This window comes from Protopterus annectens, chromosome 13.part0 (assembly GCF_019279795.1).
Source record: "Protopterus annectens isolate FY-2018-M chromosome 13.part0, PAN1.0, whole genome shotgun sequence".
Lineage (NCBI taxonomy): Eukaryota > Metazoa > Chordata > Ceratodontiformes > Protopteridae > Protopterus > Protopterus annectens.
The window spans coordinates 787,693,083-787,715,299 of NC_056747.1; the positions used below are offsets into that span (position 1 = coordinate 787,693,083).

General features: G+C 38.3%; 1 protein-coding gene across 1 annotated transcript in view; it reads left to right on the forward strand.

The window, feature by feature from the left end:
- The first annotated feature begins 16,516 nt into the window (after positions 1-16,516).
- Positions 16,517-22,217, forward strand: part of ADORA2B (adenosine A2b receptor) — a 319,758-nt gene continuing 314,057 nt past the window's right edge. Inside the window, exons 1-2 of the mRNA XM_044054511.1 lie at positions 16,517-17,453; positions 20,124-20,600. Of these exons, the coding sequence (XP_043910446.1) occupies positions 20,281-20,600 (320 nt within the window). The 5' untranslated portion in view covers positions 16,517-17,453; positions 20,124-20,280. The remainder of the gene's footprint in view (positions 17,454-20,123; positions 20,601-22,217) is intronic.

Here is a 22,217-nt window from a genome sequence, read left to right on the forward strand (position 1 = left end):
ATTGGTAAACTGGAATGAAGAGTGAAAGTTTACTCAAGAAAAAGAACTAAGAAGGAATTACAGAAGATGTTTAGAAATAGCTGCAAAATCGAAGCAGTGATTTGGATAAGTACTAGACGAGGTGTAAAATGGGTAAAAGGCTTATGTAATTCGGTTCTTAAATGAGCATTTCTGGCAGGCAGATTTGATTAGATGGTGCTTGGAAGTAGTACTGAAGGTTCCCTATTATGAGATCGCAGACGCAGTTTGTCAAATGCATCTTGATCGAACCGAAAAGAGCGAAAAGGCAAAATAGCAAAGCAACTTTTCAGCAAATTCTTTCCCTGGGAAAGAATTCGCTTGGCTGCTTTCGTTACTTTGCCATTTTCAGCACTGTACTGAGATCTCGAATTTGGTATATTTAAGTAGGGGTGTGTGGGGAGCACAGCCCCCCACATTGGGGGATGTGGGAGTGAAGCCCCCCACATTATGTAATGTTTTAAAGTTGTTTTTTTTTTATTTTGGAACAGCAATTTTTTTTTCCCTTGGAAAAAAATCACTGTTCTGAGGTTTCGACTTTGTAAGCTTTCGCTTACATGGGACCGATTAATTATCATTTGCTTTTGTAAGCATGTGATAATATAATATACAGACCCATAATCTTGTTGACTTTTAGGAAGAATTCACTCCCAGAGTTTGGTAGCAAGAAGGGAGAGGCAGCAGTTGCTTTGGTGAGTCTTTGTAAAAGGAGTCTAGAGTGCTATAGGAGACAGACAGTAAAGATATCAGCAGTCTGACTCTTTGCTGTACTGGAAGGAAAAGGAAGGGACTCTACTATAAGTAGTTTGTAAACGAGAGAACCAGCAGCAGATCACATCACTGTTGAATGAGGAGACATTCTGCCTTTGATAGAACAAGTCGATGATGTTCTATTAGAAGAGCAAAGGCAATGAAGTGGCAGCCAGAATTAATAGTGGCTTATAAGGAAGATCAATGTTTTGTGAAGCAGATACAACAAAAGGATGTCCATACCTTAGTTAAGAAAGTATCGTACCTTCTCATTATAACACTTCTTCTTTAAGGAGATAAGAACTGAGACATTTTCCAGTACCAGGCTGAGAATTATTTATTTGTGCTTTGTTTTGGTGAATGTGATATTGAACTTTAAATTTTCAATTCAACCAAAATACCTAGGTAATGAAAATAATTCATAATTCTTAGAGTTTTGTTTCCTTAGTTACTATATGCTAATTTGATAGCACTGATTTGAGTATATGAGGAGTACTAAAGATTACAGCTTTTGTTTTGGAAGTATTAATAGATTAATGGACATTCTGTAGCCAGGAAGCCAAGGTGGAGCTATCTTGCCAAGTGTGCTTTATTGTGTAAGGACTTGAGCTCCACCTGTAAAGAAACATGTCATCTGCATAGAGTAGTAGGTGTTTTGTGGGAAACTGGAAGGTAGTTAGTTAACAAAATGTAAGAATAGTTCACTAGCAATAATAAATCTCTGATGTACTTCTTGTTTAAGTGGACAGTATTCCAAGAAAAAGGAACCAAGCTTTTCAATAAATTGTCATTTACTGGAGTAGTTGTGTAAACCAGTTTGTAGTCTTGGAACTAAAGCCTGAGTGAGTCTGTGCAGCAGAGAGAAGAGAGCTATCTACTAAGTCAAAAGCTATGGATAGGTCTATAAATATTGCTCTAGTAATAGGTTCATAGGTTCATACTAGGCTATCTGCCCTAGAGCATTTATAAGCCTAGCCAGAGTGTATTTGGCTTTCACCACCCATTTTAAATTAATTTTGCTATGCCCTTTTTCGAGGATAGTATACTGTGCCTCTGTCTAACAGTGACACAGAAGTGATACCCAGGGTAAACCTACGATCTCCCATCCACTCATCAAGATTCCTCTTGAAGAAAGTCAATGAGGGACTCTGCCTAACCTGGACTGGGATTTTATTCCAGAGTGAGGGAGCCTCTGGGTTATGAATCTGTCCCTCCAGCATGTCCTATTTATTTCAGTGCTGAGGTTCAAGTCTCTCGAGCACGTAGCTCGATGGGATTTGGATTTTCTGAGGTGCAGCATGTCCATTAATTCTAGGTTGGACATGGCTTTATATGTCAGGCACAGATCGCCTCTGAGCAGGCGGTATGCCACTGAGTTGAGCTGGAGTTTCTTTAACTGGGCAGCATATGGCATCTGTTTGAGCCCTTTGATCCTCTTGGTGAGGTACTTTTGGGGTCTTTCCAGTTGCCGCAGGTGTCTGGTAAGGTACATCCCAAAAGGGGCATTGTACTCAATTATGGGCCTGATGAGAGATGAGTAAAGAGGCACGATGACCTCCCCTGATCTAGATGTGAATCCCTTCATGATTAGGTGGGCTATATAAAATGTTTTTCTAACCACTTTGGCCACGTGGTTGTCAAATGAGAGATTGCTATCAACTTGGGTCCCCAGGTCCCTAATTACTTCTTCTGTACTTAATGGATTACCACCTACGTGGTAATTTGTGGGCACTTTGTTTTTGCCAAAGGGGATGACTATACACTTTTGGCGTTTAGCTTGAGGCCATGGCTCTGGCACCAGTTGTCTGTTTCTATGAGGCCCTTTTGGAGGATGCTTGTGTCGGCTGGAGAGTTGATTATGGTGCCCAGTTTGCAGTCATCTGCGAACTTGGTCAGCCACAGTCCTTCCATGTTGGCCTGTACCTCCGAGAAATATATACCGAACAAGAGAGGTCCCAGGACTGAGCCTTGTGGGACGCCACTTGTAACTGGTTTGGAGTCTGACATGGCTCCAGCAATTCTAACCATGTGGGTTCTGTCCTTGAGCCAGTTTGCAACCCATCTAGTGACATAGGGGTTTATATTTAAGCTGGTGAGCTTATCTATAATGCCCGAGTGGGGTATTGTATCGAAGGCTTTTGCGAGGTCCAGGTAGGCTGTGTGGACAACCTTCCCCTCGTCAATAGCCTTGGTGACTGTTTCAAAGAAATCAACCAGGTTTAAGAGGCAGGATCTGCCCTTAACAAAGCCAAACTGGGTAGGATCCAGTGTCTGTAGGTCCCCAATATCTTTATTTATGAGGTCCATGATGAGCCTTTCCATAGCTTTGCAGACCAAGCTAGTCAGGCTTATGGGGCGATAGTTTCCAGGATCGGTTGAGGCACCACCTTTGTGGAGAGGGACCACTGTTGCTGTACGCCACTCTTTGGGTACATACCTGTAGTAAGGCTGAGATTGAACAGTAGTTTTATGTTTGGGTTTAGCTCTTCTTGGAGTTCATGTAGGATGCAGCCCGGGACACCATCTGGTCCCATTGATGCTGTGTTTTTTGCTTTGGAGAGGGCAGCTCTTACCTGAGCATCTGAGATGTCAGGGGGGCAGCACTCTGCTGGGATAGATATTTGCCCTTTTGTTGGGGGGGGGGGTTTGTGCTGAACCTGTCAGCTAGGATGTTGGCAATGTCTGTGGGTTCTGTGTATTTTTTGTCATTTTGGACTAATTCTGAGCAAATCCGGGAATTCCCACCCAGGTTCCTAACATAACTAAAGAAAGCCTTGTGATTATCCTTAGTGTCCTGTGCAATTTTTCTCTCGAAGCTGGCCTTAGATGATTTTATGAGTGCCCGTAGTTTTTTGCTAATACTGATCAGAAATGCCTTCCCTTTTTGGGATTTTGCTCTATCATGTAGTAACTTCCTCCTTCTATTGTATAGTTTGTTTATGGCTGGGGTCCACCAGTCAGGACGTCTACCTTTGGAGGATTGGGTCTTGGTTTTATTTGGGATTGCATGATCCATGCATTCCTGAAGGTGTTCATAGAATGCTTTTATAAAGGATCCTGCAGTCTGGGCCGTATTTTCCACAGGCCCGGGGGCTTTGAAGGATTCCACCTAGGTTTTGAGGAGTGTGAAATTTGCTTTAGAGAAGTTTTTCACTGTGGTTTTCAGGGCAGGGGGTGGAGTCGGGATGTGAATATCCAGTGAGATTAGTTTATGGTCTGATCTTACCAGTGAGGGATACACTTCTGGTCTGGAGCATAAAGTCCACATGTTGGTGATGATCAGATCCAGTATGTTTTCCCCTCTTGGGGGAGTGGTAACAAGTTGTTCCATAGCATTTGAGTTTATAAATTCTAGGAACCTTTGGGCTAGGGTGTTGGAGCTAGAGTAATGCTCCCAGTCTATGTTTGGGTAGTTGAAGTCGCCCAATATAATGGTGTTTGGAGAGACCTTCATATTTGCCAGTGTTCTCAGGAAGGTCGAGTGGGGTTCCTGGGTTTGGGAGGGTGGTCTGTAGTAGGCTATAAACTGAAAGGCAGTTTTACCCACTTAGTTGCACATGGACAGTCTCTGATGCTTCGTGCTGTGCCACCAACCTGGAGGTGTAGGTATCTTTGACGAATATTGATACTCCCCCTCCTTTTGTGGTTCGGTCCAAGTTTTGGGGCCAAAAAGCATGGTATGAGGTATAACCTGGTAGTGCTGGGGTGCTCTCGGGAGCCTTGAACCAGGTTTCTGTTACTGCACAGATATCGATGTTCTCCATGTTAAGGAGAGTTTCGAGTGTGTGCATCTTGAGGTTTAGACTTCTGGCGTTGAGTAGCATTACTCTTAGTTTCTTATCCCTTGTGATACCTATAGAGGTGGGTTTGCCTTTTGAGCCTTGCCTAAAAAAGGCACTATGGGGGTAGCAAGAGCCTTTGCCAATATCCGAAAGCCCAGCGGTGACAGGTGCAAGCCGTCCCTAGCGAAGCATCGTGGCTTGTCCAGCATGTCATCCCAGGCTGACAGGCATTGGATCCCCTTTGAATGACACCAATACTTAAGCCAATTGTTGAAATTGATCATCTTGTCTTCATATTGTGGCATCATTCTTGGTGAGGGTAAGATGCTACTCAAGCTCAGGGTCATACCGGCCTGGGCTACATGCTCAGAGAGCTCCTCTATGTCTCTTTTCATGTAGTCCAGGGAGGTACGTCTCAGGTCATTCACACCAAGATGGACAATGACCGAGTCATATTTGTACTTGCCTTGGAGTGACCTGAGTGCTTGTGTTATGTGGCGGATCCTAGCGCCCAACAGGCAGCTCACCATGACCTTCTCCTTGTTCAGCCTGGTGAGCGGGACGTCAGTGTGCCTGACGATAGAGTCACCTATTACAAGTGTATCAGATGTGTTGTTTAGCCTTAAGGGCTGTGACTGTTCAGCACACTGGCTTTGTGAGCTATTTGTTGCACGTGTTTTGTTTTGGGGTAGCGGTTGCTTGGGTGTCTGCTTTGGAGGACTCTGCTGCTTAGGCAGATTTTTATTTAGAGCCTCCGAGTATGTTTTTGTGTGTTTATGTGTTTGGTTTGCTGTCGTGGTAGGTCTATGTGAGACTGTAATTGTAGTGAGTGTGGTTCCCTTCTCCTCCTGACTGGTTTCGCCAGTACTGAGTTGAGAGAGCTTAGCCTCCAGTATGGCTATATGGTTGTATCTCTCACATGTGTTGGAATTTGTTGGGAGGAGGAGAGGGTTGTCTGTGTACATGAGGCAGTTGTAACATTGCCTCAAGATTCCCAGATTCACCAGCTGGACCATCACATTCACTAAGATGGGATCTGATCTGTGAAAGTCCAAGCATCAGTCATGGTGTTCCTGCCTTACCAGAAACTATATTAAGTAAAAGGAACCAAACTTTTTCAATTAATTAATAATTAATTTTCATTAATTTAATTAATAATTAATTTTCATTAATTTTCAAGTAGTTGGAGAGTTGTGAGTAAATTAATTTTATATAAATCTTATATAAAATAGGAAGAGCACAGATGGACCTGAAGTCTGGTGTAGAAATGGGATTATGCAGTTTTAGTATAGGAATGATCAAGGCTTTTTTTCAATGTCAAAATAAATGAAATTTAGCAAAGAGAGGGATTGCAAATGTGCCTTAGAGGCTGTATTAAGAGTTCTATAAATGTTTGTCTTTTCAGCTTTTCCCGGTTAGGGGTCACCACAGTGGAACTCCGGTCTGCTAATGATTGGCAGTCGCTTTTTATGGTGCCAAGTTGCCAGCCCAATGCCCAACCTTCAGCGAAGGTACGCCCATTCACACATGTCTTTTGGAGGCCACTCGACCATGGGGAAGACATGCAGACTCCACACAGAAGGCACTCCAGCCAAGAATCGAACAGGAGAACCTCTTGCTGTGAGGCAACAACGCTACCGCTGTACCACCGCAGCTATTAAGAGTTCTATAAATAGGTATAAAAACATAGCAGCAGATTGCCTGCACATGGTGGTCTGTCTTCTTGTGGCATTTGTCAAGTTGCTGTACAATGTCTTTGGGATTTAATTCACTGGAAGTAAAAGGAAAGTGTAGAGGGGTTTCACTAGACCAGTTATAAGGACTCTGAATTAGATGAAGAAGATCAGTCTTTCAGTATGTCTTCTAGATTTAAGCAGTCTCAGGATATTTGAGTACAGTTAGATGTATTTGAATTATTCTTTACTTTATTTTATAGCCCATTAGTTTATTAATATGGCTCCATAATGTATTACATGTGTATTCCTGTCTAGAATAGTTAGTTTTCTGGCTTCTTATATTTTTAGCCAAGTTCTGAAGGGAAATGAATCTTAAGTCCTCATGTTTCTAAGGAATTTTCCAGGAAATCAATGCTTGGTCTTTAAAACTTAGAAGACATTTTAGTTCATGAGTTAACCAAAGATTAGTTATAAGTTTATGAAAAATTGATATGGTAGAGAAGCAGGAATGTTAAAGCTAACTTAGAGTATCTGTCAGTGTTTTGTCCCTTCCTGTGTTTTGACAGTTTAGGACAGTTCCCAGTCTATTCTGTTAGCGATTTTTTTTAAGTTAGCTTGGACTGCACCTGTATGTTTTCATATAATAGTGGAAAGTTATGGGACAGTGGTCACTACTAAGACTTGGGGGGTGCGTATTTTTTTTTCATATGGTTTGGTATATTTTATTTATATGTTAACTGGCTAAGTGCATTGGACATAAGAGTCCCTTTTCAGGGGTGACACAGGAGCACTATATGATAAGTGATTTACTCAGAGTCACACAGTAGGCAAATGGAAGCTAATAAATCAAACCCTGGATTACTGGAAGTACAAGCAGCACAGTAACATAGTCTTAAGTCTCTATGCTTGTTAAGATATGTGACTCAAGGAGGCATAGCCTTCTATAGGAGGTTTGCGGATGACCTCTTCCTTTTATGGGAGGGGGATGTCACCACTGTATAACAATTTTTTCACAGCATTGATAATAGTACCAACTTCCTGAAATGCACCAAGAAATAGACCTATGATACTATACATTTTTTAAGGCTGCGGTGGTGCAGCGGTTAGCGTTGTCGCCTCACAGCAAGAGGTTCTCCCATTCGATTCTCGGCTGGAGCGCCTTCTGTGTGGAGTCATCCCCACAGTCGAGTGATGTTTAAAGACATGCAGGCAGGTGCGTGCATGAAAGGGTGTGCCTTCTTTGAAGGTTGGGCATTGGGCTGGCAACTCGGCACCATAAAAATCCACTGCCAATCATGAGCAGACTGGAGTTCTGTCGTGGCAACCCTTAACGAGGAAATGCCGAAAGACTTTTTATACTACAGACTTTTTAGACGTGAGGATCAATCAAGGGGTCTGTTTCATACAGGAATTTATAGGAAAGAGCGTTATAGGAATGGTTACCTTCATAGACAAAGCATGCATCCCAGGCATGTATTTAGAAACATCATAAAAGACTGTTCACTTTACTAACTTGGTAAAAAAAAAAAAAAGCAAGCTGGCTGCTTTTTGCTTCACAAAAACAGTTTATTGTAAGCACTTTCATCGAGGCACATTCCTCAACTTCATCAGACAACTCAACTGCCATAAAAAACTTCATTTTATTCTCACATTCAAAATTAATTAAACAATTAAATTGTTAATTAAACTATTAGTTAAAACTACTTCATATTTTAAAGTGCCCATGCTTCCAGACTTTCAAATTATTGAAATGCCTTAGACGCTATAGCAACAGTATAAGAAAAAATGTTTTGACACATTATTAAAACACCTAATAAATAAACCGTATTATTATAAAATCATAGATTCATAAAATCCTAACCACTACAAAAATTTTTGTTTGTGTTTATATTCAGTCTCAAAAAATCATAACAATTCAATTTCAAAAAACCATAGGTACCTCGAGTGGACCCTAACTATCCTTCTAATCATGAGTACTATAGCAATTCATAAGTTACATAAATAACTAAATACCTAAAACTATCGATAAAAAATCAGTTAAAATCAGTAAAAATTCAGTTTATGTATAAACATAGCCTATATTAATATAATAACTTTAATAAAAATGTATTGAATTAAAGACACTACATATGTTTAAAAAATAGCATTTTATCTAGAAAGTGCTTTTAACTTCAATATGCATTTTATAAAAGCATATTCATTCAACCCAGGGGGTGTATGTGCTGATGTCCAAATTTGCCACATAAGTTCACATTCCTCTAATCTTAATTCCCATGGTCCCCCTCTTGGATTAGGTTCAACTTTCTGTATTACTGTAAAGGTAAACGTATGTGTTGGATTTTTGGCTATATGCTTGGCCAGGGCGTTTGTGAAAATTCCCCTTTGAATGCTATATTGGTGCTCATAAATCCTTTGCTTCAGCTTTCTTTCTGTTTTGCCTATATAAAATGATGGACAAAATTCACATAATGCCACGTAAACCACTCCCTGGGAATCACAAGTATGTTTACCTCTTATTACGCATTGTCTGTCTCTAATGGTATACTGATTTCCTAATTTTATGTACTTGCACTGCTGGCAGTGTCCACATTTACCTATACTATTTCTAGATGTATGCTCATGGCTTTTCCTTTCTAAGAGGCTTTTTAAATTTGGCCCTCTTCTATATGTAAAATGTGGTTGTGGCTCTAAGACTTTATTAATACTATTATCTTCCAGGATTATAGTCCAGTTCTTCTGTATGATGTCCTTAATGTAACTAACGTCTATGGAATATGTAATCAATAGACTAGTTGTTAAATTTCTATCAGTACTTAGTTGGGTACCCATATGTCCTGTTTCAACAGGATTTTGTATATCATCACCCCTATGGTTGCCTTGATAGCCATTCTGTACAATAGGTCTAAAATGACCCGAAGTCCTTTTAAAATTTACTTCGTCTAAAATATGTGTAAGGAATGGTTCCGGATACCCCCTTTTGAGAAACATGTCTTTCAAATTTGCACATTCTAATATGTAATCACTGTCTGCAGAGACCATTCTGGCTGCCCTTACTATTTGTCCCTTTACAACAGCTTTCTTTTGATAGTACGGGTGGCAACTTGTAAAATGTAAAAAGGTATTTGAGTAGATGGGCTTTCTATAGATTGTTGTCTTGTACCTGTAGTTGTTTGTGATGGCAAGCGAGGCTGAAAGTTCTTCACAATGTTTATTTTCTCAACAAGACACAACTTCAATCAACGGTACCTCTGAAGCGAATGCCGTGGGGAACCTTTCCATTTTGGTACAGCAATTGCTAAACCGAGTGGACGTACTATCCAAGAATATCGAAGAAAGGAATTATGGAAGATCTCCAACTTCCTCTAGAACACCTGAGAACCTGGGGGCAAGCGCACATGTTTTAACGTATGCAAACGTTTCCAGTGGGTCTTTGAACCCTGGCCCGAGCTGTTCTTCATCTGGGAATAGCACACAGACATCTACAGAGTCAGGTACTGTACCGTCTAATGTGCCTAACGTGCATAATGGTCTGATTCCTGGTTCGAATGAACAATGGACCAATAATGTTCCTAATACAGTGCCTTCCATGGGAGAATATTTAAAAACTACCTCATTTTTTTCATTTACAACAAGTTCTAAAGGAAATGCTAGCAGCTCCAGGGTGTTGGCTATATTGGCACAACTTGCAGATTTTGATACTAAACTGTTCAGATGTCGGAAATTGCAATTGGAAGTATCATACTTCCGTGAATGTATTATTAAGCGTATTGTCCCTAAAGGGTTGCACCAATGGCGTTATCCAATTGGCCTTATAAACAAATCCCCTGCCCATTGTGACCTTATCCAGCTTTTTGACCGCCATGGTTTTGAGTTTTTAGAGCTTTTAATAAAACAATATACAGTTCAGACAGATGCGCTAAAAACTGAACTCGAATTTCTTGAGCATAACATCACTACTAACTCAGATTTTGAACGTTATAAATATGATTATTTATCATACCATCATGCACCCACTTCAAAACTTTACTAAAAGTGCACCTGAAAACATGCTGGCTATGCCTTTGCAACTCCCACTCAAACATCACCCACCCCATCCAACCACTACCTTTCTTTCCATGCCACTAACTACCTTGATTATAGCAAGCTCAGATACTCATAAGCCTAGTACTTATACAGCAGGAACTTCTTATTTTAACATTTGTTAATGTCTGTTATGTACTTCACAGATAAAGATTCTAGTTGTCTACTGATGTACTATGTTCTTAATCTATAAATATGTTGTAAGTAATTGCTATGTAAATTGTTAATCGCTATGTAATCCAATGTAACTACTGTCTGTTTATTTTAACTGTGGAGCTTTTCTCCCTGGGCCTCCGCTGAAAATGGACCTACGTCCAGTCGGACACTCCCGGTCAACAAATATAAATAAATAAATAAAATGATTATGCTCGCATCTATACAAGCATTGACTCTAGCATAAATAAAGCAATTGAGATAACAAAGAGAAAAATCTTTCATGACATTAATGAATGTTCCAAAGGAATAGCTTACCCCCCACCCCCTGACATGAATAAACCTATCAATAGCTTGACTGAGGAGGAACGACTACACGTATTGGACAGTGGAGCTAATGGGGAGGAGCCAGACATCCTAAAAGGTGATTTAAATGATCAATCACAAATGCCAACTTTGCGCCGAAGTGAAAGAATTAGAGATGGTAACCAGCAATGTGTAAGTGCGCAAGGTAATGGCCAGGGGAATGACGGCAACAATGGGAATAATCAGGATTTTCGGGGACGCCAGCAAAACCAACGAGGCCAGTGGAGGAGCAACAACAAGAGCCAGGGAATGCAATGGAGACGCCAGAACTATCGCAAAAGATGACAAGGGAAGAACAATGTTTGAGGATACATGTGAGTTCTTTGCAAGACTTTAAAATATTTAATTATACTGCTTTGGAAATAGATGCGAACATTGTGGATACTTTTGCTAGGGGACTAACATTTGTCCCTGATAGGAAAGCTGATCTTGCAAAGACTACTGTGGACCTTAAACTGTTTGTAAGGAAATTGAATCTGATATGTTTGATGGGGCCCAATTCTTCACTGAATAGTAGTTTTAGGATTTCAAGTTTATTTAACCCACCCCTCCATGAGACTCTTGCCTTTTCTGAACGAGTATGCGAAATGGATTTAAGAGCAATTTTTGACAGCAAAAACAGTACATCATTGTATAAATATAAGAAACAAGGAAATATTACACAAGAAGAATTCGACTTTTTGCAGTTGTTAAAAATGTGCCACATCAGGGTTATGAAACCAGACAAGGGAGGAGTGTTGGTGTTTATGAATCAAGATATGTATATTAACAAAATGCTTGATTATTTAAGAAGTGAAACCTAGGAACATGTCAGCCTAAATGAACTTAATGGTGGATATAAAAGAATTCACAATATCTTGAATTACCTGTTTTTAGAAGCAAGTATTACTAATGATATCTTAAAATACTTGATTATGCCGGCACCAGTTATACCAACTTTATTTGGGTCCCCTAAGATACATAAAAACTTAAATGATCCACCTCTTAGGCCAATAGTGGATGGGAGGGGGTCGATCACATATGCATGTGCAAAATACATCGACAGTAAATTAAAGCCTTACTTAAAAACTGAAACACAAATTTGTACTGATTCATGGGGATTTTTAGAAGACATTAATAATTTAGAATATAATAATGAGTTTGCCTTCCTAACTGTGGATATAAAGGACCTCTACAATGTAATTCTACAAACGCTTGGAATACAATGAGTTAGGGAGTTTCTACATCTTAAAGGAGCTAGTAATTTGGATATTTATGTGATTGAAATGTTATCAGAATTGGTGCTATCAAATAATTTTATGTATTTTAATGGAGACCTTTACTTGCAGAAAACAGGGGTGGCCATGGGGTCACCCTGTGGGGGCAGTTTTGCTAATTGTGTAATGGCATTTTGGGAAAGGCAATTCCTTTTTAGTAATAACATCTACAAGGATAATGTAACATGGTACACAAGGTACCAAGACAACATGTTTTTTGTGTGGAAGGGCCAAGCATTTATGGTGGATGAATTTATTACAAAAATAACTGAGTTTACTGACTACTCAGAATTCACATACCAGGTTGAAATGGATTCTATTAATTTCTTAGACAGTCAGATAACCAAAGATAAAAGTAATAACAGGTACAACACAGCAATCTATAGAAAGCCCACCTACTCAAATACCATTTTACATTTTACAAGCTGACACCCATACTATCAAAAGAAAGCTGTTGTAAAGGGACAAATAGTAAGGGCAGCCAGAATGGTCTCTGCAGATAGTGATTACATACTGGAATGTGCAAATTTGAAAGACATGTTTCTCAAAAGGGGGTATCCGGAACCATTCCTTACACATATTTTAGACGAAGTAAATTTTAAAAGGACTTCGGGTCATTTTAGACCTATTGTGCAGAATGGCTATCAAGGCAACCATAGGGGTGATGATATACAAAATCCTGTTGAAATAGGACATATGGGTACCCAACTAAGTACTGATAGAAATTTAACAACTAGTCTATTGATTACATATTCCATAGATGTTAGTTACATCAAGGAAATCATACAGAAGAACTGGACTATAATCCTGGAAGATAATAGGATTAATAAAGTGTTAGAGCCACAACCACATTTTACATATAGAAGAGGACCAAATTTAAAAAGCCTCTTAGAAAGCAAAGCCATGAGCATACATCTAGAAATAGTATAGGTAAATGTGGACACTGCCAGCAGTGCAAGTACATAAAATTAGGAAATCAGTATACCATTAGAGACAGACAATGCGTAATAAGAGGTAAACATACTTGTGATTCCCAGGGAGTGGTTTACGTGGCATTATGTGAATTTTGTCCATCATTTTATATAGGCAAAACAGAAAGAAAGCTAAAGCAAAGGATTTATGAGCACCAATATAGTATTCAAAGGGGAATTTTGACAAACGCCCTGGCCAAATATATAGCCGAAAATCCAACACATAAGTTTATCTTTACAGTAATACAGAAAGTTGAACCTAATCCAAGAGGGGGATCATGGGAATTAAGATTAGAGGAATGTGAACTTATGTGGCAAATTCAGACATCAGCACATACACCCCCTGGGTTGAATGAATATGCTTCTATAAAATGCATATTGAAGTTAAAAGCACTTTCCAGATAAAATGCTAATTTTTAAACATATGTAGTGTCTTTAATTATATACATTTTTTATTAAAGTTATTATATCAATATAGGCTATGTTTATACATAAACTGAATTTTTACTGATTTCAACTGATTTTTTATCGATAGTTTTAGGTATTTAGTTATTTGTATAACTTATGAATTGATATAGTACTCATGCATAGAAGGATAGTTAGGGTCCACTCGAGCTGCCTATGATTTTTTCGAGATTGAATTGTTATGATTTTTTGAGATTGAATATAAACACAAACAAATTTTTTGTAGTGGTTAGGATTTTATGAATCTATGATTTTATAATAATACGGTTTATTTATTAGGTGTTTTAATAATGTCAAAACATTTTTTCTTATACTGTTGCTATAGCTTCTAAGGCATTTCAATAATTTGAAAGTCTGGAAGCATGGGCACTTTAAAATATGAAGTAGTTTTAACTAATAGTTTAATTAATGATTTAATTGTTTAATTAATTTTGAATGTAAGTATAAAATGAAGTTTTTTATGGCTGTTGAGTTGCCTGATGAAGTTGAGGAATGTGCCTCGACGAAAGCACTTACAATAAACTGTTTTGTGAAGTAAAAAGCAGACAGCTTGCTTTTTTGTTTTTTAGAAACATCGTAAAAGGGCAAGGACTGAGATCTTCTAGACTGAACACTGATCACGATATTTTAGAAAAAGAGTTAGCAGAGTTGAAGGGTAAATTCATACAGAGGTTACAGTGAATTAGAAGTGGATTCTGGACTCTCTAATATACCAAGTGTGAGGGACGCCATAGGGAAGCCCTATTTTTCAGAACATATGGAAACTGCTTCATTAGTTATGCAATGGGAAGACTCTAAGCAAATAAGAATACCTATCATTTACTCTAGTAATGTAAATCTCATGCAGGAGATTTATAGGAAGAACTGGTCTATATTGAGTTCAGATGACAAAATTAAGCAATTTGTGGGGAATAAACCCACTTTTGCATACAAAAATAAAAAGTCCTTAAAAAGGTTATGTTATTCAAGAGATGCAGCAGAAAATGTTATCATTAGAAATATAGGTACCTTTCCTTCTTCTAAATGTGACATCTGTCGGTATGTTAACAGTAGTAGTAGATTTATACATCCTGATACGGGCAAGACAATTGAGTTTAAAGCATGAGCTGATTGTAACACAACTAACTTAATCTGGTTTATTGTGTAATATGCTCCTCGTTTGATTTAGGGAAAACAAACCGTAGGTTAAAGGAGCGTATATGAGAGAACATGTATATGACATCTGAATGGGGAGCTGATAATAATGCCCTTGCTAAACATGTAGCTGTTCATGATGCAACACATAGATTTAAGTTTTTGGTGGTAGAAGCTGTTAAGAGGCCATGAAAGAAGAGGGGACATCGTTAATAGAACAGAAACTATTGAGCTGGAGTGGATAATTAGAATGAGAGCAACCAGGGGAAAAGGGTTCAATGCCAAGGCATCTATAAAGCCTATTTTACAAGCAAGGAATTTGGTTAGATGAGAATATTAATACCTATGCCTTTTAATATTGACTGCCTTATAATTGATTTTAATTTATTGTTAATTGTTTCTGAGTTTTTATTGGATACAGTTGTTTTAAATATCAAGTGATGTGTTTTTCTGTTTTCTGATGAAGAGGCAAAATTTGTCCGTGAAAGCGCTCACCGTTAAAAGATTTTTTTTTTACTGCATATTGGCTGTGATTTGTCATTTGCTGATTATTGTGGGTTAGTAGAACCATTTACCTGCACCACACTCTATTTTTATACTGTATACTTATGGTGTTTTAAAGAATGCTGCTGCTTTAAGCATAAATATACACACGCAGACACATGTATGCAGGTATAGATACCCAAAGAAAGCATTACTCCCAGATACTGCTATTCTAAATCATTTAAGAGCGGAGAATGAAAATAAAAAAGAGAAAGCAAAAACGAAACTGCCTTAAGATGGAGATGTAGAGTGCATTGTGAGAACCGGCATCTCCGGCTGAAAAAATAAAACTATCTAACTGCAGCTGTTGAATACACTATGACATTTTGGGGTAGGCATACCTCTCAACTTTCCCTAATTTTCGGGGATGTCAATGATTTTGGCTCAGAATTTTGCTGTTCCTTGAAATTGCTATAAACTTGCAATTTGGGGAGAAAACAAGATGTAATAAACACGTAATAAATAATGAAAATAATTAGAGCCTTATTTTAGTTCAGATTCAGAAATTCACATTTTCTGTCAGCTTGTCAAGTTCCTGGAACTTATAGCCGATTTTCTTGGTTAGAGGTTGAGAGATATGGGTAGGGCACAAGTGTTAATGATCACTTTTCAGTGTGTGATGCATGGTTAACACTACATAAAAAAAATCAAAAGCGTGTTTAGTTGCTTAACGCAGCTATCATTTAAAGGAAAAGGTATCAGAATCTGAGTTTATGCTGCAGTTGTCAGATTTTACTCTCACCCAAAAAGTAAAATCACAGCTGTGCTACACCGAAGCACAAGGCAAATGGAGTGGTGTTAAAAGAGACGACATTGTAGTGTCCACTGATATACAGTTACTTATTTCTTAATATATGTTGTGTGTGCGTGTGTGTGTGCGCGTGTGTGTATGTATATATACATACACACACACACATATATATTTATTTTATATATATATATATATATATATATATATATATATACACACATATATATGTGTGTGTGTATATATATTTATATATATATATTTATTTATAATCTGAACGCATCGAAGTTATATTAAAGAAAAAAATAACGCGATTAAAAATAAGCAGTTTGCTACAAAACAAGTATACTAAAATAATAAACAGACTAACAAATTAAAACAGTAAATATGATTCCGTGTTTTTAAGTCATATAATCTGTACAGCATTTGTTTAATTGATATTATGTCTCACCAGCACACTGGTCAACTAGAGACCTGTCAAAAGGCGTGGCTTAATTACTGTGTTTGTCTTCCGGGCGTGGTTTATGTGGAAAGCTGTAGTCAACCACTTCTAATAGCTATAGCTCAATCCCACCCTTTTCTCCGCCCCTCCTCCGCCTCCTTTCAACCTGGTGCATCTGGATGCTGTTTGGTAGTGGAAAGTGTAGCTATGGGAAAGTTTTAGACCCGAAAGAAAAGAATTACTGAGGAGATTTTAGGGAACGTGACGGAAGAACGGACACTACATCGAGCGTAGCAATAACTACATAAAGTGGGACTGAAGATACAGGAGTAGAGACGTATGTGGTTAAACTTTCTGATGATCCGGCGCTCTTTCTGAAGTGCGTAAACCTTGGGCTGGTAGTCTCGGGATTGCACCCTCGTATTGGGTTGAACCCTGGTTACTGGATAAATAGATTATCTTGGGAGGCAGAGAGCTTCAAGTCTTTGCTGCGGATTTTTAGATACCGGGTAACTGAACGGATGCTTAATCGTATGCCTTGCATTTCTGCAGACTGTTAACTGTCCAGGCTTGTTCTCCTACCATACGACTAGCATTCAGCTTTAGCACCAATAATCATTGCTGCATTTTCCTGCAGATGATCTGCACTGCTCTCGAAATACCTCACCCCCGTGTACAAGCTGCATTCTAGCTTATGATAGGTTTCATAGCTATATACTAGGCTAACTGCCTTTTGAGGCCATTTTAAGCCTAGCCGATTATCCGTTATGAGAATCAAACCCCGAACCTTGTGTCTGTAAGGTAAAAACCTTAACCACTATGCCAACCTCCCACCTGAAGTCCCCTTTGTGACAGGAAACAGAGTCACCACTATTTGCGGAGTTGCGGCACTTTAGGGTGGATTGCTGGTGCATTCAGGTTCAGATGTTTAGTGTGACCGTCACCATGCCTTACTGGGACTTCATTGTGTCCAAGTGACCCGGCAGTCCACAGTGACTTGGTTACGCGGTTGGAGTACTGGTCGACTTTTGGAATCATTTAGTCACGGACTGGTCATTAACAGATACTGGTAAGTGGTTGATGCTTCGGTGTATGTGAAAGAGAGACGTGCGTCTGTCTGTGTGTAGTCAAAAGTGTGAGTTCGTCCACCAAACTGCAGTAAACTATGTTTAAATGCACGTTATCTATTTTTCCCCGAGGTTAAGGACACCACCTTCTACATGACCCCTAGAGCACTCTCAGTAAGGGACACTTCAGTAAATATTTGCCAGCTACTTCCCTTGCTGTAGCATAGTCGAGATTACAAATAACTAAGGAGGTGTCCTCATACAATCTCGCCTGGGAAAAGTGTTTTTGAAAAATCAACTCTTTCCAAAGCACGTGAGAGTTGATTCACTCAGTAGCAGTCATATGTGAGATCTTTTATGGAATGATGTCCCCGTGTGAAAACAATGCCCCAGATTAAGTAGAAGGGTCACCCTTAAAGAGTGCACATACTAACATGAAGCAGCAAAGATGCACCTACAACTCTATTAAAGAGATGCATTAAAGGAGGTGCTGCCCAGTTCAACTTCTTTTATTTGCATGTTTTTTTTGGGGGGGGGGGCGCAGCTGCATGCATCCGGATGTAGGAATATTTCACTCAAATATTTATTTTTGTTCTCACTATTTTATTTTACATAAGTATTGCTATGCATATCCTTGGTCATAGTCTACATATTTAATCATGCCTCTTTGAAAGGTGCCCAGCAAAAATGTTTTTAGTGAAAAACATCGTTATAATCCACAACGGGCACACAGCCTACTTCTTTACTTATCTAACTTTTCTGACAAAAAAATCTTTTTTTTGTACATCACATATTCCTCACGATGAACCTTTAACTGCTATTTTCACTTCTCTCATTTTCTCTTCAAGTGTACTGTAACTGCTTCAGGTGCAGAAATTAATGAAACAGTTTTTGCTTCAAACTAATTGGTAGAATCATATTCATTTGAACCACATTGTGTCATATTCCAGTCATGCCTCTCAGCTGTCCACGATTTTCAGGGACACCCCTGATTCTGACTCAGTTTTTAGCTCTGTCTCTATTAATCCCTCCTAAAATTGGTGTGACCTTTGGAGAAAAGGTGGTTAATTATATTGAATAAGTAATGACTTAGACTTCTTTTACTTCAAAAAATGTATGCTAGTTCACATTCTCTTGCTCTGTCAATGTCTCAAGTTAAAAATACTAATATTTTAAAAATGACCCTGATTGGTTGAGACCTATGATTCCAGCAATTAAAACTTCATTTAGTGTACCACTTATCTTATTTGAACAACATTGTGGATTGTGCTATAGTTACCCATGTAAAAATGTATAAATAAGTATAAATAAGGTATTTTTGCAGGATGGTCTCATCCCCCACCCCCAGTATGACAAGTCTGCCCACACACCCTCCATATTATATATATATATATATATATATATATATATATATATATATATATATATATATATGAGTGTGTGGTGTAAATATGTGTGCATAATTGCATATATTAATTTCGCTTTACACTACCTTGGAGTTGAGTGCAAATTTAAATATAATAACAAGAAATAATTTACTTTACTCCAAACTGTCTTCTATATGTCTTACAAAATATCTGTAATTGGTGTAGTTAACTAAATGAGTTTTTGAACATTTCAGTCCTCAGTGCTGTGACCAGGTCTGATTTAGTGACATGAAATCCTTTCTAGACATCACTCATATGTGTGTGCTACCTAAATTGCAGATGCAGCCATGCCATGCCATCAGGCTTAGCAAATCTGGACACAGAGAATGATTTATAACTTATCCATATTCAAAGTATTACCTGAGCACATTTTCACAGAAGACAAATATCTTCACTGCATTTTTTCAAGACAGCATCCATCTTCCTACAGGGCAGGGGGCAGTGGGGCAAAGGAAATAAATTATGAGAGTAACTGGAACTGATCGTTTAGATGGATGTCACAAGGAGTAAAAATTATTTTATATGCTGATATTTTACAATTACTCCAATCTCATCTGGAAGATTTGGTTCTGTCTCATGAATATGGGCAGGCATATATAGTGCACTCAGAGTGTTTGCTCTTCTGAGCATCTGTCATAAACAGAGCGTACAGCATGTAGGGTACTAAAGCTAATGTATACAACAGGAACACTCCTCTAAAATGATGTTATAGTAGCTGCAAGGTGCAAAACCTCAAAGTGATATGTATATTTCTGAATTTTTTAGGGGTAATGTAAAAAGAAGTGCAATTATTGAATGTTAGGAGGGGCATTATCAGGTTTGAATACAAAATAAACAATTCTGGCTACACCTGTGCTATGTACTTTTCCAGCTCGTAAGAGATGAGAGATAGGTGTTGGACTATGGGAGACAGAAAAGTTAGTACTATGTGATGTTATAACATCCTGAAATATTAGTACAAGAGAGATTAAGATTAGCATGCATTGCCCTATGGGGAATCTAAACAATATATGTTTTGATTAAAAACAGTGTTATGTTACTAGTGATTGTTGTTAGTAAATACTTTAAAAATAGACTTCATAGAGGTATCCAAATGTAGTTTGCATGGATGCATTTGTAAATTGGCACAGGGAAGGAAAAAGAATGTCTTTCAGTATGAATCTTTTGTGAACACTCCTGCATGAATCTGATGAGGTACAGTGTAAATGTAACAACTAAAACTGTCTTTTTGTTTGTTTACTTTAGTAATGTTAAACAGACAAAACACATTTTAGAAGAGATACACTTTAAAATCTATACGAAGGAGTTGCTACAGTCGTGTAAAGAAACTCTTTTTGCCTTTCTGAATGGATGTAGCTAAAGTTTCCTGAGAAGATTCTCACCAGCAAGTGCACTTTTTGAAATGAATGTGCCTTATATAGTTTTGGAATTGATAATTGCAGTCCTTGCTGTCCTAGGCAACATTTTGGTATGTTGGGCCGTTGCCATCAACAGTACTCTGAAGAACGCCACAAACTATTTTCTGGTGTCGCTTGCTGTGGCTGACATTGCTGTGGGACTTCTTGCTATCCCATTTGCAATCACTATTAGCATTGGCTTCGAAACAGAATTCCATGGCTGTCTCTTCCTGGCTTGTTTTATACTGGTGCTAACTCAGAGCTCCATATTCAGCTTATTGGCAGTAGCCATTGACAGGTATCTGGCAGTGAAGATCCCACTTAGGTAAGGTATTTTCTTAAATCCTGTTGTATTGCAGAATTATTACTTTTCCTTTATTAGCAGATTATTTTTATTGTTTCCTTTATTAATAAACAATTCACTTTTTTTGCTGCTTTTACAGTCTTCCATTTATCTTGACCGTGGCGTTTTCCTGTTAGCTTGTTACCTTGAAAAGGAATTTTTGAGGCAACCCACTCATTCACTTAATAAATGGCTAAATAACTAAAATAAATAAGGTTGTTTTGTGCATAATTTCATGAAATAAGTGCCACTGTATTCCTAAGGGGGAGGGGTGGAACAGAAGTGAATTTTGTTTTCTCCACTAAACATTTCTGGTTTTGTATTTCTGTTTTTTTAATGTTTTATTATTTTATTTTAGTAACAATGTATTACAAAATAAAACAGACAATTGCCTTCAGATTATCTTCTTTAACTTGCATTGACAATATCTAATCCAAGTGATAACTTCAGCTTTCATCTGAGGTCATCCACATCTGGTTACATTTCAACATCTTGATGATGTTAACTAGACAGTTGGCATTACTGTTATCCCTTAAAGCCATTAAAATGTGTAGGACATGCTGGAGGGATAGATTCCTGTCCCAGAGACTTTCCATGCTTTGGAACAAGATTCCAATCTACATTAGTCAGAGCTCCTCGCTAACACTCTTCAAAAGAAACCTTGACGAGTGGATGGGAAACAGAAAGTTTACCCCGGGGATCACTTCAGTGGCTCTGCTGGACAGAGGCACAGGGAACTAATCTAAGGGGGCGGCGAAAGCCAGCACATTCTGGCTAAGCTTATAAATGCCTTCGGGCAGATAGCCTAGTACCTACCTATGAACCTATAATAATCTGACAGTTGTGTTGGCAAACAGCAAGGAACTAAATGCACAGAAATAATACTAATAAAAGTAATAATTGTAGAGTAAGCTTTCATAGATAGGAAAAACTCAAAATACAGAAAATGATGGAACATCTACTAACAAGAACATTGTAATCAACATAAGGGAAAGACATGTAAAAGCATGAAGTCTGAACTTAAAGAAAGTAATAGTTTTAAATGTATGCTGAGAATAATTTTTTCATTTCTGCAAATGTAATCCTTTCCAAGAATTTCTCAAGACAGAAGGATTTCTTGCCAGAAGAAACTGAGAATTTCTGAGAAATAAAGTAGCATAGAAATATGAATCGGATGACTGATGAGTACTGCTCTGGCTCCCTGTTTTGCAAATTTCCCTACCGAGTCACCAAGGGCACTACACATCCAGCAGCATATTATTTCTCATCCTTTGGGAAACCTGTGTTATGTCTATCCCATCCATTCTCTAATTTATCTTGGCCTGACACCTGCCGTATCAAATCCTGCAGTCTCTGACTTCATGATCAGCATTATGCCTTGCTAATATTATGAGAAAGAAGGCATGATACTATATAATGCTCTGGATATATAGTTGCAAAATAAAATTAAACTAAACATGTTTTTATTACAAGTAACATTTATTAGATGCACTGCAGACAGTTCTGCTACACTTCCCTTTCCCCAACCCACCATTTGTACTGTCCCAGTCACAGGGGTAGTACCGGGGACACTTAAGGAAAATGGTACAGCTGGTCAGC